The sequence below is a fragment of the Lactuca sativa genome, chromosome 6 (assembly GCF_002870075.4).
Source record: "Lactuca sativa cultivar Salinas chromosome 6, Lsat_Salinas_v11, whole genome shotgun sequence".
NCBI classification, from domain to species: Eukaryota; Viridiplantae; Streptophyta; class Magnoliopsida; order Asterales; family Asteraceae; genus Lactuca; species Lactuca sativa.
In genome coordinates this window covers 9,726,389-9,738,882 of record NC_056628.2, presented here as the reverse complement: position 1 = coordinate 9,738,882, position 12,494 = coordinate 9,726,389, and the positions used below count along the sequence as shown (strand labels likewise).

At 33.0% G+C, this 12,494-nt stretch overlaps 2 protein-coding genes across 2 annotated transcripts; both read right to left on the bottom strand.

Moving 5' to 3' along the window:
* Window positions 1-3,761: 3,761 nt before the first annotated feature.
* Window positions 3,762-5,652, bottom strand: LOC111900381 (5-amino-6-(5-phospho-D-ribitylamino)uracil phosphatase, chloroplastic). The gene has a single exon (XM_023896267.3). It carries the CDS (start codon window positions 5,044-5,046, stop codon window positions 3,970-3,972), a length of 1,077 nt encoding a protein of 358 aa, XP_023752035.1. The 5' UTR covers window positions 5,047-5,652; the 3' UTR covers window positions 3,762-3,969.
* A 2,760-nt stretch (window positions 5,653-8,412) lies between these two features.
* LOC111900379 (uncharacterized) lies at window positions 8,413-11,498 on the bottom strand. Its single transcript, XM_023896266.3, has 7 exons — window positions 10,990-11,498; window positions 10,442-10,510; window positions 9,555-10,373; window positions 9,379-9,462; window positions 9,243-9,302; window positions 9,060-9,146; window positions 8,413-8,969 (listed from the first exon to the last, which is right to left on the bottom strand). The coding sequence occupies exons 1-7, from the start codon at window positions 11,362-11,364 to the stop codon at window positions 8,655-8,657; spliced, it is 1,809 nt and encodes a 602-aa protein (XP_023752034.1). The 5' UTR covers window positions 11,365-11,498; the 3' UTR covers window positions 8,413-8,654.
* Between the last annotated feature and the right edge of the window lie 996 nt (window positions 11,499-12,494).

Here is a 12,494-nt window from a genome sequence, read left to right as displayed (position 1 = left end):
GTCTAGTTGCAACTTTGTTTTAGTTTAAATAGAAGATTTTAGATCATTTTTAACTGTTTTGAAGTTTCACTCTGTAATTCTCTCAAGAAACATTTGATTAGTGAAATATATTTAACATTTTACCATCGTGTTCATCGTTTGATTTCTTAAATTAAAAAATAAAAATAAATAACGTCTCGTTCCCGAGTTTAATAAAAGAAAAGAAGAGAAGAGAAAAGAAAGTCATGAGAGAAAAGAAGAGAAAGGAAAGGAAAACAAAATTTTCTTTTGTGTTCCCGAATTGGAAAGAAGCGGAAGAAAAATGAATCATTTTGTTCTTTCTTTCCAAATCCTCCCAGATCGGAAGGAAAGTTAGGAGGGAAAGTGATCCTCTCATTTCCCTTCACTTCCTTCCATTTCCCTACTTTAATGAAACTCGGAAATACCAATTTCTTTTATTTTCTTTTTATTTCCACTCATTTCTTTTCCTTTCTCTTGTTAAGTTGAACTCGGGAATGGGGTGTAAATAAAGGTCAAGAAAAGCCTCCCTCGTAGCCACCCTGAAATCCCTTGTTTCCTCCTCCCATGCCCCCGTAATTCTTTGTTACCCTCGCTAGTCGGCTAGTCGCTTCCTTCTTTTTTCTGTTTTCTTTTTGATATCATTTTTTATCTAGTTCGTCCCTTTTACGTATGTTTATCTCATTTAATATTATATATTTCATTAATAATTGAAATATAATACAAATTTTCCTATAAGATTACTATATGCTTAATATTTATATTTTATTGATAAAATTATTTAGATATAAGGTTTTTTTGGGCTCTCAGGGCCTCAAGAGGTCCATTGCCCTTGCCCCCCAATATTAATAGATGGTTGCCCCATCCCTAAATTCTTTTAGAAAGTACCCCTTATTTTGGAAAGGAGTAAAACTTTCTGCGATTTTTTTGTTATTTTTAAGGTATGAATCCTGGCTTTAGATCTAAACTGATTATCCCTTTTGTGATTACGTGTTCCTTTTGCTTGTTAAGGTGGATTATCGTAGCCTAATTAGACCAAGAAACCGACTACATGATGAATTTGTTATTGACAAATTTCAGGTCAAAAGAAAGATTAGATTCTAATGTTTGGTCAATTCGTGATGTAGGCCTGTTTTATTTTTTGTTGAATGTAGTGGGCCGAGCCCATGAAAAGGAAAAGAAAGGAGCTGCCAGCTGACTGTTTCTTAAAACATGTTTATTCCTTGTTCTTTGAGATAATTTTGTGGAAAAGGTTTAATGCAAAAGTATATTCAGAATTTAATATCAATTAATGATATCTGTCATCACCCATCACTATTACAGTTTACAAGCTTAAGATCTGATTTAATCATTCTTAAAACTATTTTGAAATTTATAGAGAGATTATACATTAAATATAATATTCTTTTAGTCGAATAGAATGTGATGTTTAGAGGCATTTTAAGGATATTGTTTTAGTTCTTTTTAATAATGTTAATAGTTTCCTAAACTTGATACGCTATGAGTCCCCAATTAAGGTTTTCGACAATTATAAATAGGTTGTTTATCATCTAAGATATTAATTACAATGAGTTTTGATAATTGATGTGATTTATATGCGATAATCAATGATTTATATGCAACAATCAATTCTTGAAGAACAACGATTGTTCTTATTTTTGTCTTTGTCAAGTATCATCATTCATTCATTTTAATTTTGTTCCGTATCTTTATACATCATTATATGTTTTTTGTAGTTTACATTTGACTTATACAATTCGTGACCAACTACATGTTGTTAGACTCGTTGAGCATGTCAATATGACCTTTAAATTGTTATTTTGATGCATATATGACGGCAATGTTAAATATGTTGTATTTCATAAGCTTTTCTAAATTTGAAATAATTTTAAAAGTCTTCATTAATTATTCATCTAAATTGTTATCCAGTTTAATGTTTATGTATGTGATATGATTGTTCGATAGGGATGGTGATAGAGATGGTAACGAGAAGGATATTTGTCATTTCAGTCATATATCCGAATACAAAATCATATCCTTATCATGTTCCGTTGGTTACTTGATTAGTTAATAACCATCGAGTTTGCGGGTATATATGCGAATTTCATGTATCTCACTTGTTATTAAAATTTACCCTTTGAAATTTCCATTACCTAAAACTTGATTGCAATTTCATCCAAAAATATATATATATATATATATATATATATATATATATATATATATATATATATATATATATATATATATATATATATATATATATATATATATATCTTAGAGTGCATTTAGTTGTAGAAAACAGTTTTCGGTTTAGTGGGAAAAGATTATACAAAAAGATTAGGGTTTTCATTTTTAGTGTTTAGTAGAAAATTTAAAAAACAGTGTGTGGTTAAAAATAATTGAGTTTTTATTCTATCATTTTAGAAAAATTCTAAAACATGTTCTAATGTGTATCTTCTATTAATTTTTATTTTTCATTTTTTTAATTTCAAATAATACAATATTTAACATATTACTTACATAACATTTAGGAAAGGTTGTGCATTATTCTCAAGGGCACATCAAACTATAGCTCTCCCACGCAAGAATTACAAAAATGCCTTGTGTGTTATACATTTGAAGAATTTCATAATACATTTTGCATGAAATAGAAAAAAAAATTACAAAAATTGTCCCGGCATAATAACAGGAAATGCAAAATTATAGAAACGGTCCTCTAGTAATAATAAAATTACAGTATTTCTCCTTATATCTTTACATTTTCGTTGATTGGGATAAAGATGGGTACGGAGTGGTAGGTGTGATGATGGGGTAGCCGAGTAGAGATGGGGCGTAATTGCGGATGTGGCATGTAAGTATAAATGTAAGGTATAGGTGTAAGACCATTTGCATCCGATCTTGCAGATGACTTCAACTTGCCACATAGATATATTCCACGTAAGCTTACTTCTTGCAAACATTGCAACATGATTTGTAAGCCCATCATCCACTAACTTCTTCTTTTTTTCAATTTTTAAAAATCAATCAAATATTATATCTTTACTTTGTCTTTCTAAAATTGATGAATAGCCAAAGTGGTCCATCATTCGCAAGGATTTAAATATTACACCGGTATGAATACTTTAAGGACTACAGTTTAGAATATATATATATATATATATATATATATATATATATATATATATATATATATATATATATATATATATATATATATATATATATATATATATGAAAAGTTCTAGGAAACAACAATTAGTACTTTTAAAGTTATACTTAATTAAAATAATTTTAATTTAAATCTCTGTTCTTACAAAACTTTTGGAATATTTTTTGAATGTTTTATAACTCTTTTTCATTTTTCTTAGAAAAAAAATTGAAGAAAACTAAAAAAAATCAGTCAAACTAAATTTTTTTTACGACCAAGCGCATCGTCAATGATTCATCTTTCCAACAACATCAACTATCTAATAAATATTATATAAATATAAAAACAATATCGTCACTCTCTATTTCTTAATTTCCTTGATCCTACATAATCATCACTTCATCATTGTCAAACCAATGTCCTATACATAAATTTAAAAAAAAAAAATCCGCTATTTAAATAAATAATTAAAAGATAACATATGTATGATGAATTTTCAAGTGTTCAATAGAGTATATATTTACATCATCACCAACATCATAATAATTATACTCGATTGTTTGACAATATGCTTCAAAGAGACATATACATGAATTGAACAAGAAGCAACAACTTTGAAAATTCAGAGATTTATATATATACATATTAAACACATATTATATGATACATACACCATGCTATAACCGGTAATCTAATCAGACTACCACTTTACATTTTCCATTTCCCGCATTTATAAACTATAAAAAGTACACCAAATACACAGTTCCATCGTTTCAAATTAACACTATACCCATAAAACTACTGTACAAATCCAACACAATTCACCACAAATCATCATCATCATCATGCTCATCAACAGCCACCCTTGAAGAAGGAAGCACATTCCCCTCCTCCAACTCCATTTCCACCTCAGTTTCAGTTTCCACATCAGCAAGATTCTTCAAATCAACAACCGACAGCTCATCAAGCCACCTCACCACCAAGTCAGCAGCACTAAGCTCATAAACCGGATGCTTACTAGCCACAGCCACACACTTCATTTTAGCATCATGAGCAGCTTCAACGCTCAAATTAGAATTCCCAAACACAATACATCTCTCAGGTATAAACTTCAACAACTGAGCTGCATACATGAACATTTCAGGATCAGGTTTCCCTCTATAAACATCTTCAGAAGTCACCACAACACTGAAAACACCATTAATCCCAATTGCACCAATCGCTTCTTCAAGATTCTTTCGTGGCCGAGTTGAGACTAAAGCCATTGGGATGTTGTAACGTGTTAGAACATTCACAAACTCGCGGGACCCATCACGGAATCTGTAGATTCCACCTTGTAGGGCTTGATGGATTTCTTCTTTTCTTGATGACATTCTTTTCAATTGAGATGGATCTCTTGACCAACATAAGACTTCTGAGATTGCTTGTTCGTTCTTCATGCCTTCGATTCTTTTCAGGAGAAAAGCAGGAGGTGGGGATTTACCTTCTTCTTGTGAAAGTGCAAGCCATGATTGTTTTTCAAGATCTGGGTTGTCTTCTATCAAGACTCCTTCCCATTCGAATATGGCACCTAACCAGCCACAGCCCATTTGGTGTTGACGAAGTAATGGGTTTTGTAATGATGGGTTATCTGCTTTATTGTTTGGAGGCCATGACCCTGGTTTTCTGTCTAGGTTATGGTTAGTGTTGAATTGGTTATCGGAATTCTTCTGAAATCTGTCTTCTTCTTTGAAATTGTAGATCTCTCTAGTCAACTCCATTGCTTGAGCTTTGATTGCGTAAACCTTGGACAAGCGATTAGGGTTCATTGAAACCCGTTTACCTGACGACTGTCTCCAATGGTGCCCTAAAATTGGTGTAGGCCCTAACAGGGATGTTGCAGCCATTGATTCGAGCATTTTTCAGACTTCAAATTACAAGTTTGCGAAGCTCTTAAAAATTGCGGAATCGAAAACCCTAATTTACTTGATTGATTCCGTGAACGGATGAGTATTAAATTGAAGGAATCACTTTTTGTGGGAAAACTAGATTAATTATTCTTGATTGTCACCAAAAGGGGGAAAGGTACAACAACAATAAAGATACAAACTTTGGTCGACAACAATCAAAATCCGAAACAGAAATCCCCAAAATTCACCCGAATTGAGAAATTACAACACCAAACAGCTTAAATACGTCCGATTCTATAACAAATGAACTCCAGAAATCGAAGAATATGCACAGAAAAATTAAAAAAAAGGCAGTTAACTTAACCAAATTGAAACGAAAGAAGAAGCTTAAAGATTAAAGCTAGGGCTATATACAGTACACGTGATGATGATGATGATCATGGAAGAAATTAAAAAAGGAAAAAGGTGGTGAAAGAACCTGAATTAGGAAAGTGGATAGAGGATTGAGAAGAAGATTAGCGATTAATTTGGGGGAAAGAATTTATGTGGTTTATAGGAGGAGGAGAAGAGGGAAGTGTTGCGTGCCGCCGGAGACCGTAGAGTTTGGAATGCATACGTGTCGGATGGTGAACGTCATCCTTTATATTCTAGAAATTTATAATAATATAAATATAAATATATATAGTATCGACTATCGACACGATAAAAATAATCCGGAATAATTTTGTAAATAAATGAACAAATACATTTTCAAATTATAAATTTCCAATACAATTCCTTGTGAAATATGAAAATCTCTAAATGAGGGTGTTAGGAAGAAAATTATGAATTAAGGGTATAGATTTTTAGAGTTTTACATAATTTATTAGCATAATTTTTAACAAAAACGATTAATAAATTCCAATGATGTCTTATATATATATATATTCCAATACTATTGTAAAAGATTTATCAAGAGATTTGTATATCCCAAAATTGATGCGTGCTAAAATTTATTTGTGGATTAATATTGTTAGCCTTAGCCGGCATATAATTTATTAGGTTAGTATTTTACTAGTTTACTATTAGATCGTTAATCACTAAAGTAAACCCATGAATCATAACCGAAATATAGACCAAATTCTGATTCTAGTTTGATTAACTCAAACGTGATGATGTTTGTTGATTTTATAACCTTTTACTCGGATTTTAAAGGTTAACTAAAATTTATAACGTGGTGGCGGTAGTGGTAGTGCGTTAGTTTGAAAAATTTTGTAAACTTTTACCGTTTCGTTTTTAAGATAAATTCAAAAAATTAAAAAATATTTATTCCTCAGTAGAAACTTTTAGCTTTTGTTTTAACAAAAAGTTCATAATACAAAACTCTTTTACCGAGAGTTCATTGTGCCTACGAGCATCTCGTACAAGACTACTTTGTCGATGATGTCATGTACGCCGAAAAGTTTTGAGGATGATTCCAATTGATGAAACAATTATTATTGCATATAGTTGATGACTTGAAGAATATGTTTGAATTTGTTTCCAATTGATATGGATGCAAGATGTAAGAAAGGTTTTACTCCGCTGCAAAAAAGCACAACTATGATTTGTTAATTAACATATGGCATAAGAGTGAACTCATTAGATGAGTATATATGAGGATGTATGAGTAGACCACACAAGATAGTGTCTATAAGTGTGCTAAATGTGTCATTAAGGTTTACGACGTATGATATTTGTGTAACCATACGTTAAATGACATGTAACAATTGTATGTGAATTATGAAAACAATATGGGTTTCCTTGAATGCTAGGCATCATTAATTATATGTAGTCGTAGGCAATGTGCCTTAATGCATGATATGGTTAATTCATGTGAGGTGATCATAAAAGCAATAGTATCGTATCTTCTATATATTTGACATGCATTCTTTGATGTCGCGAGTCCCAACAATGACATTAATGTTTTTGAACAAATGTCAAATGACATGCATCCTAGAAAGGTGTATGACTTGTCATTTGAAGTGAATGGACTATAATACAAACGGGGATAGTATCTTACTAATACGATATGTATCCTAAGTATATTCTATATGTGTCGAATCATGGATATGTCCCGATGACGAAAAATGATTAAAGTTTAAGATAGTTTCATAAGAAGCTAGGAAGGATGTGGAAATAGCACTTGATGTAAATATGCATCATATTACATAATATGATTTTAGAAGATAAAGGAAATATAACATACTACTGCGATGAAAACGAAATTTTACAATCCTTTGAAATAGTAGAGATTGATATGTCACACTACACAGGAAACATAATGGAAGTACATAATTAATTGAGATACACATCACAACCTTTGCGCTAATTTAGTAAAACATATTTACAAAACTTGACTACATATTGTCGATGGACGTGAATTGAATATTCAAAATGATACACTTAATAAATTATTCTTATGTTTTAGTTTCTTTTATGTAATTTTTATCATTTTAGTTTGAAATATTGAGTTTTTTATTAATTTTGAATTTATTTATAAATAAATTACATTTTTATATATTTATTAAAAATACTTAAAAAATAAAGAAGTGAAATGTTACAATTTCCTATCCAAGAGAAGAGTAAAGAGAAAATGATGTGGCAATGAAATCAGACCCCTTTGTCTAACTCGGGTTAACTTCAACATGAAAAATACGAAATCGGATTCCGTAACCCATAAACATACTCTTTTTCAAAATGATTTTGTTTTGTATGTAAGCGAAACTTATGCATCTACGATGTCATTTAAGTTGTGGGTTATAATATAGTGAATTTATGTCACCAACTACAAAACATCAAGATCAAGAACCTAGCCCTCCTATCAGTCTATCACACCACGTTCAAACCCCAAAACAAAATTAGAACCAGTCAAGGATGTGGTCTAAAACCCCCAATAAAACAAAATTACCAAATTCTCCCCACACATACGACTATTCATATCAAACATTTAACGGATCCTTCTTTTTGACCCCAAAGCTTACATCAAACATCCTAAAGGTCCACATTTTCCCACGACAAATATGCCCATGCCCACCAAATACAAACACACCGAAAGAGAGCAGAAAACACGGTATCAAAAGAAAAAATGAAGATGCTTTATACAGCAAGACAAAGAAGTTCTCTTTTATTTCATGAGCTTAATAAATTAAGCACTTAATATCCACAGCTATATATGATATATGATGGTTTCTTTTTGACTTAATATGAGCATAACAACTTAATGGATCAAACCAAAAAGCTTTTTTTTTTTCTCCCCAATTTTTGTTTTTTTTTTTTCGCCCAGCTTTTCTCACGCTAATATTTTTAACAATTGTAAAATTTGTATTTTTTGGAATGTAAGAAATTTGAATCCAATAGTCTAAAAAAAACTCTTTATAAAAAAAGATATCATTATTTATTTTACCCGTAACATATTTAAATGGGGGAAAATACCAAACTGAAACCCAAGGGCAAAACAGACCTTTCACAAAATTTCCTGGATGGACAACCTATCCATCTAATAAAAAACACACAAGAATTTACCTAACTGTTGTTTCCATTTGTAAGCTTTTCATGATAATATAATGATATATGATTCCAACTATCAAAAGTCAAAACTAGTCTACATGATGATCACTTGGTGGTGGTGGTGGGAGGTTATCTTGGTCCTCAACCTTAGACTTGTTAAAGGATCTCTGTTTTTCCGGCTCATTTACTTTTTTAACACCACCATCACTACTGGCGGCAGTAGGAGGAGGAGGAGGAGGGTGGTGGTCACGAGGACTGACCAGCTTCTTTTCAACATCTTCAAATTTTGCAGTGGCCCATGGTGCGGACCCCACAGTCTTTGCAGAACTGGGCCCATCTATTGTAAGACTCGATGCTTCATCTCTAGAAGCATACCACATGTTACCACATGCAGTACACTCAAGCTGTTCACACAATACAAACCTACTTTACTCTTTTTACAAAAATAGCCCCTCTACTTTACTTTACTTTTCACCCATAACAAAGCTTGTTACCTGATATCTATCTGCATGTCCAGCTGATATGATCTCTATCAATCGCACTTTTTTCTCTGTGCATCTTTTACATCGTGCATCTGTCATCTTTTCACATAATAAAAAAAAACATACGCCAAACTCTTATTTTACTTATTTTTTTTTTAAAAACCACCAAAATTAATAGAAAGAAAGAAATATTACCTGCACTTGAGCATCCTCTTCAGGCTCTTTACTTGCTATCTCCTCTGCTGTCAATCCCTCCTAAAAGTTTTTTCTTTATTTAGATTTTGTGTTTTTTTTTTAAATTTCAAGATTGTTAAAAATACAAAACACATACCTTCAACTCGTTAGGTGACATGTTTAATATTTTTGAAGCTTCTAATTCTCCCTTTAGAAGGCGACGTGCTAACTGTGCGTTTTTCTGTAAATTAAATATTATACAAGTTAAAACCTTGTGAATTAAAGATGCTGATTAAGAAATGAAGAGTTTAAAAAAAAAATAAATAAATAAACCTTGAGATTAAACCATAATTGACGCATTTTCTGATTATACTTCTGATAATCAGAAGAAAGAGACTCATGTGAAGCTTTCTCAAGTGAAGCTACAGCAACAACAGCATCAACAGGCCACAAAGGTTTTGAATTTGAACCTGTTACTTTATCATTCTTGTCTTCAGATACATTACTGCAGACATATTGAACACTTTCTAGAAGCTTCTCAAGCCATCTATCACGATGATGATCACTAGTTACAGCATTGTTCTTTGCAAGAATGTTATAATATTCTGAAGGATTACTTGTACAGCTTCCTGGTGTTTCTGATCTTGATAATGGGCCAGATGACCTGTTTGTTGTTGTTTCTTCATCTCTACTAACATCTATTGGTGTCATGTTCATGTTCTTTCTTCTCAACAGTCTTTTACTTTTTAATTGATCTTCTTCTGTGTCATGATCTTCAAGCTTGATGTCAGGAAGGTCTCCTAAACGTGACATGGTTTTCTGAACAAGTAAGTCGATTTCATGCTGCATGTTGTCTTCATAATCTTTGTCTGTAAGCTTGAAGAGTCTTTTGAAAATGGTGTCATAGACTTTCTGGACTATGAAACCAGGGTGGAGTTTACGACTTGGGATCTGTTTGTTTGCAGGGATGAAGTGGACAACACATTTGTGCATTACAGATTCAGCTGGGACTTCATCTCTGTGAAAACTGTAGAACAGTTCCCGTGTATCACTTGATAGCCAGTTTCCACCATTTTTCTTTTCAGCTTCTTCAGGTCTGTAAAACCATTGTCCTGTTACCATTACACTCCCATCTTTTGTCTCGGTAATATCCTGTGCATGATATGTAAGTTAAGAATCAAGTTTCCATAAAAGTTTTGATTTGGAAAAGTAGATAATACCTTGATTATAGCCACATATGGCTTCTTGTTTGGTCCTTCAGGATCAGGAACTAAAAGCACAGGATCCTCCTGCACATCCACGGAGACAGAAACATGGTTGCATGAGCAATTTATTCATGGTGCACTAGTTTAACATCAAACGGAACTTTGCTATCTGACAGAATAACTGAACAGATAAATAGATCACAGTGTGTAGCGATCAACTGAATTTAGCAAAGCCAAATCCTAGAACTCCTCTTTCATGAGCTTGAAGAATGTGTTTCATAATTCACAAGTCCTACAATCTATTTAGATGCAGATAATAAAACTGCAAAATACTTCTCTATAGAATAACCAACAGATACATTAGAATTTTAGTTGAGAAGAAAGAGTTTATTACTTTGCAGGCAGACCAATCCTAAACTCTAGACTCACTCCCTAGATTCTCATAAAATTGCTTCGTAATTCAGAAGTATGGCAGACTATGTAAGAGAACATCAGGCATGCTAAACCACATAACAAGGAACAAATGCAAAGGAATCTGAATTATTACATGAAAAGGCACTCACAAGTTCGTAAGAAAGGCCATCAAATTCGAACGATTTATAATGATTCCTCCTTGTTTTCCCCTTTCCTGAAACCCTAACAACGTCGCCGATTGGTTTGGCGTCTTCCACAGGTACTTCTTCTTCCTCGTCATCTTCTGGTGGCGGGGAAACTTCTTTCTCGTCCTCTTCATCGTCCTTGGGTTTTTTTTTGTCTCGTTTCGAATTGGCTACTTGCTTAATTGCTGCTTCTTCTTCTTCGTCGTCATCGTCTTCGTAAAACTTCATCCTCTTTCTATTCCGCTGACTAGACCTCATTTCCGGTTCTTTCGGTGATGGCTGCGGAGGCGCGTCGTCTTCCTCGTCATCGCTGGAAGCTAGGTACCTCCTGTTGCGCATTTTTGTTACTGGGAAATTCTGGTGATGCCTGTGTCTGTGACGAGAAGGCGGGGGAGCTCTATGCCTCTATACTTTCTTTTTGGGCTAAAATAAAAATTACACGAAATTACGCAATCAAGTATCCAGTAGCGTGGTTTACCAAATTTAATTTAACACCGATGACAACCATAGAAAACGTTACGTCTTTTGTCTATAGGTTTTTTCTTCTTTTTTGGTAATGTATCGACAAAATTGTAAGAATGGTGAATTTGGTTGTCAAATATGTTGTTTTAGTTCAAAGGGAGCTGATATTTCCAAAGATTTTTTTATCCATCCACTTAAAAACAAATGTTTGGACTATTATACCCTTCGACTAATTTAAATTTTATTTAGAATAATAAAGAGAGAAAAATCCTCTCATAACACATTCTCTATCACCTTAGGGTTTAGGGTTTAGGGTTTTAGGGTTTTAGGGTTTAGGGTTTGGGGTGCCGGGTTTAGGTGCTCCATTCTTCCCTCTCTCGTGCTGAAACTCTGCGGTTAAGCTCCCGAAGCCCCGGTTTTCACACTCAAGTTCCGAAGGAAGGTTCTACACTCCCAAGATTCCCAAGATTCCCGAGAATCTCGAGAAAATCGACTTTCACAAGCCGAAGTCTCTGATAAAACGTTTTTACACCTAAAACCTTGTTTCATCTAATTTAGATTGTTTTGGGTCGTAAAAATACAAATACATGCATGCAACAATATATTTTCATGGTTAGAACTATACAAGAAGTATTAAGACAAGTTGGACACTACGATTAGGCCTCGACATATGTAATCGGATTTGGGACGAATATAGCCTGATCAACTATATTTATCCGAGATTTGACTAACGTGTGTCGAGGAATGGTTGTAGTGGGCAACAAGTCAAAACTTACCAAAATAAACATTAGTATCAAACATACAAATTTAAATACTATAGGAGTATTTGGTACGTGCAATAGTTTAATCGACATGCTTAGTTTTACATGCTTCAAGTTTTGTTCAATTCCTATAACCCTATTCTCGTATAGTCAAATGACTGGATTCATTCCACATGGAGACCCCTACTATCTCAACCAAGGTAACGGAGGATGGGTCGAAGAAGATCCCGAAGAGTATGAAGAACC

What these genes read in the sequence shown, in the direction of transcription:
- LOC111900381 (XM_023896267.3), bottom strand. Translation starts at nt 5,046, where the DNA reads ATGCTCGAATCAATGGCTGCAACATCCCTGTTAGGGCCTACACCAATT.
- LOC111900379 (XM_023896266.3), bottom strand. Translation starts at nt 11,364, where the DNA reads ATGCGCAACAGGAGGTACCTAGCTTCCAGCGATGACGAGGAAGACGAC. An exon ending in AATTATGGTTTAATCTCAAG is followed by an intron (nt 9,463 to 9,554) that starts GTTTATTTATTT and finishes TTTAATTTACAG; the next exon opens with AAAAACGCACAGTTAGCACG. An exon ending in GACATGCAGATAGATATCAG is followed by an intron (nt 8,970 to 9,059) that starts GTAACAAGCTTT and finishes TTGTGTGAACAG; the next exon opens with CTTGAGTGTACTGCATGTGG.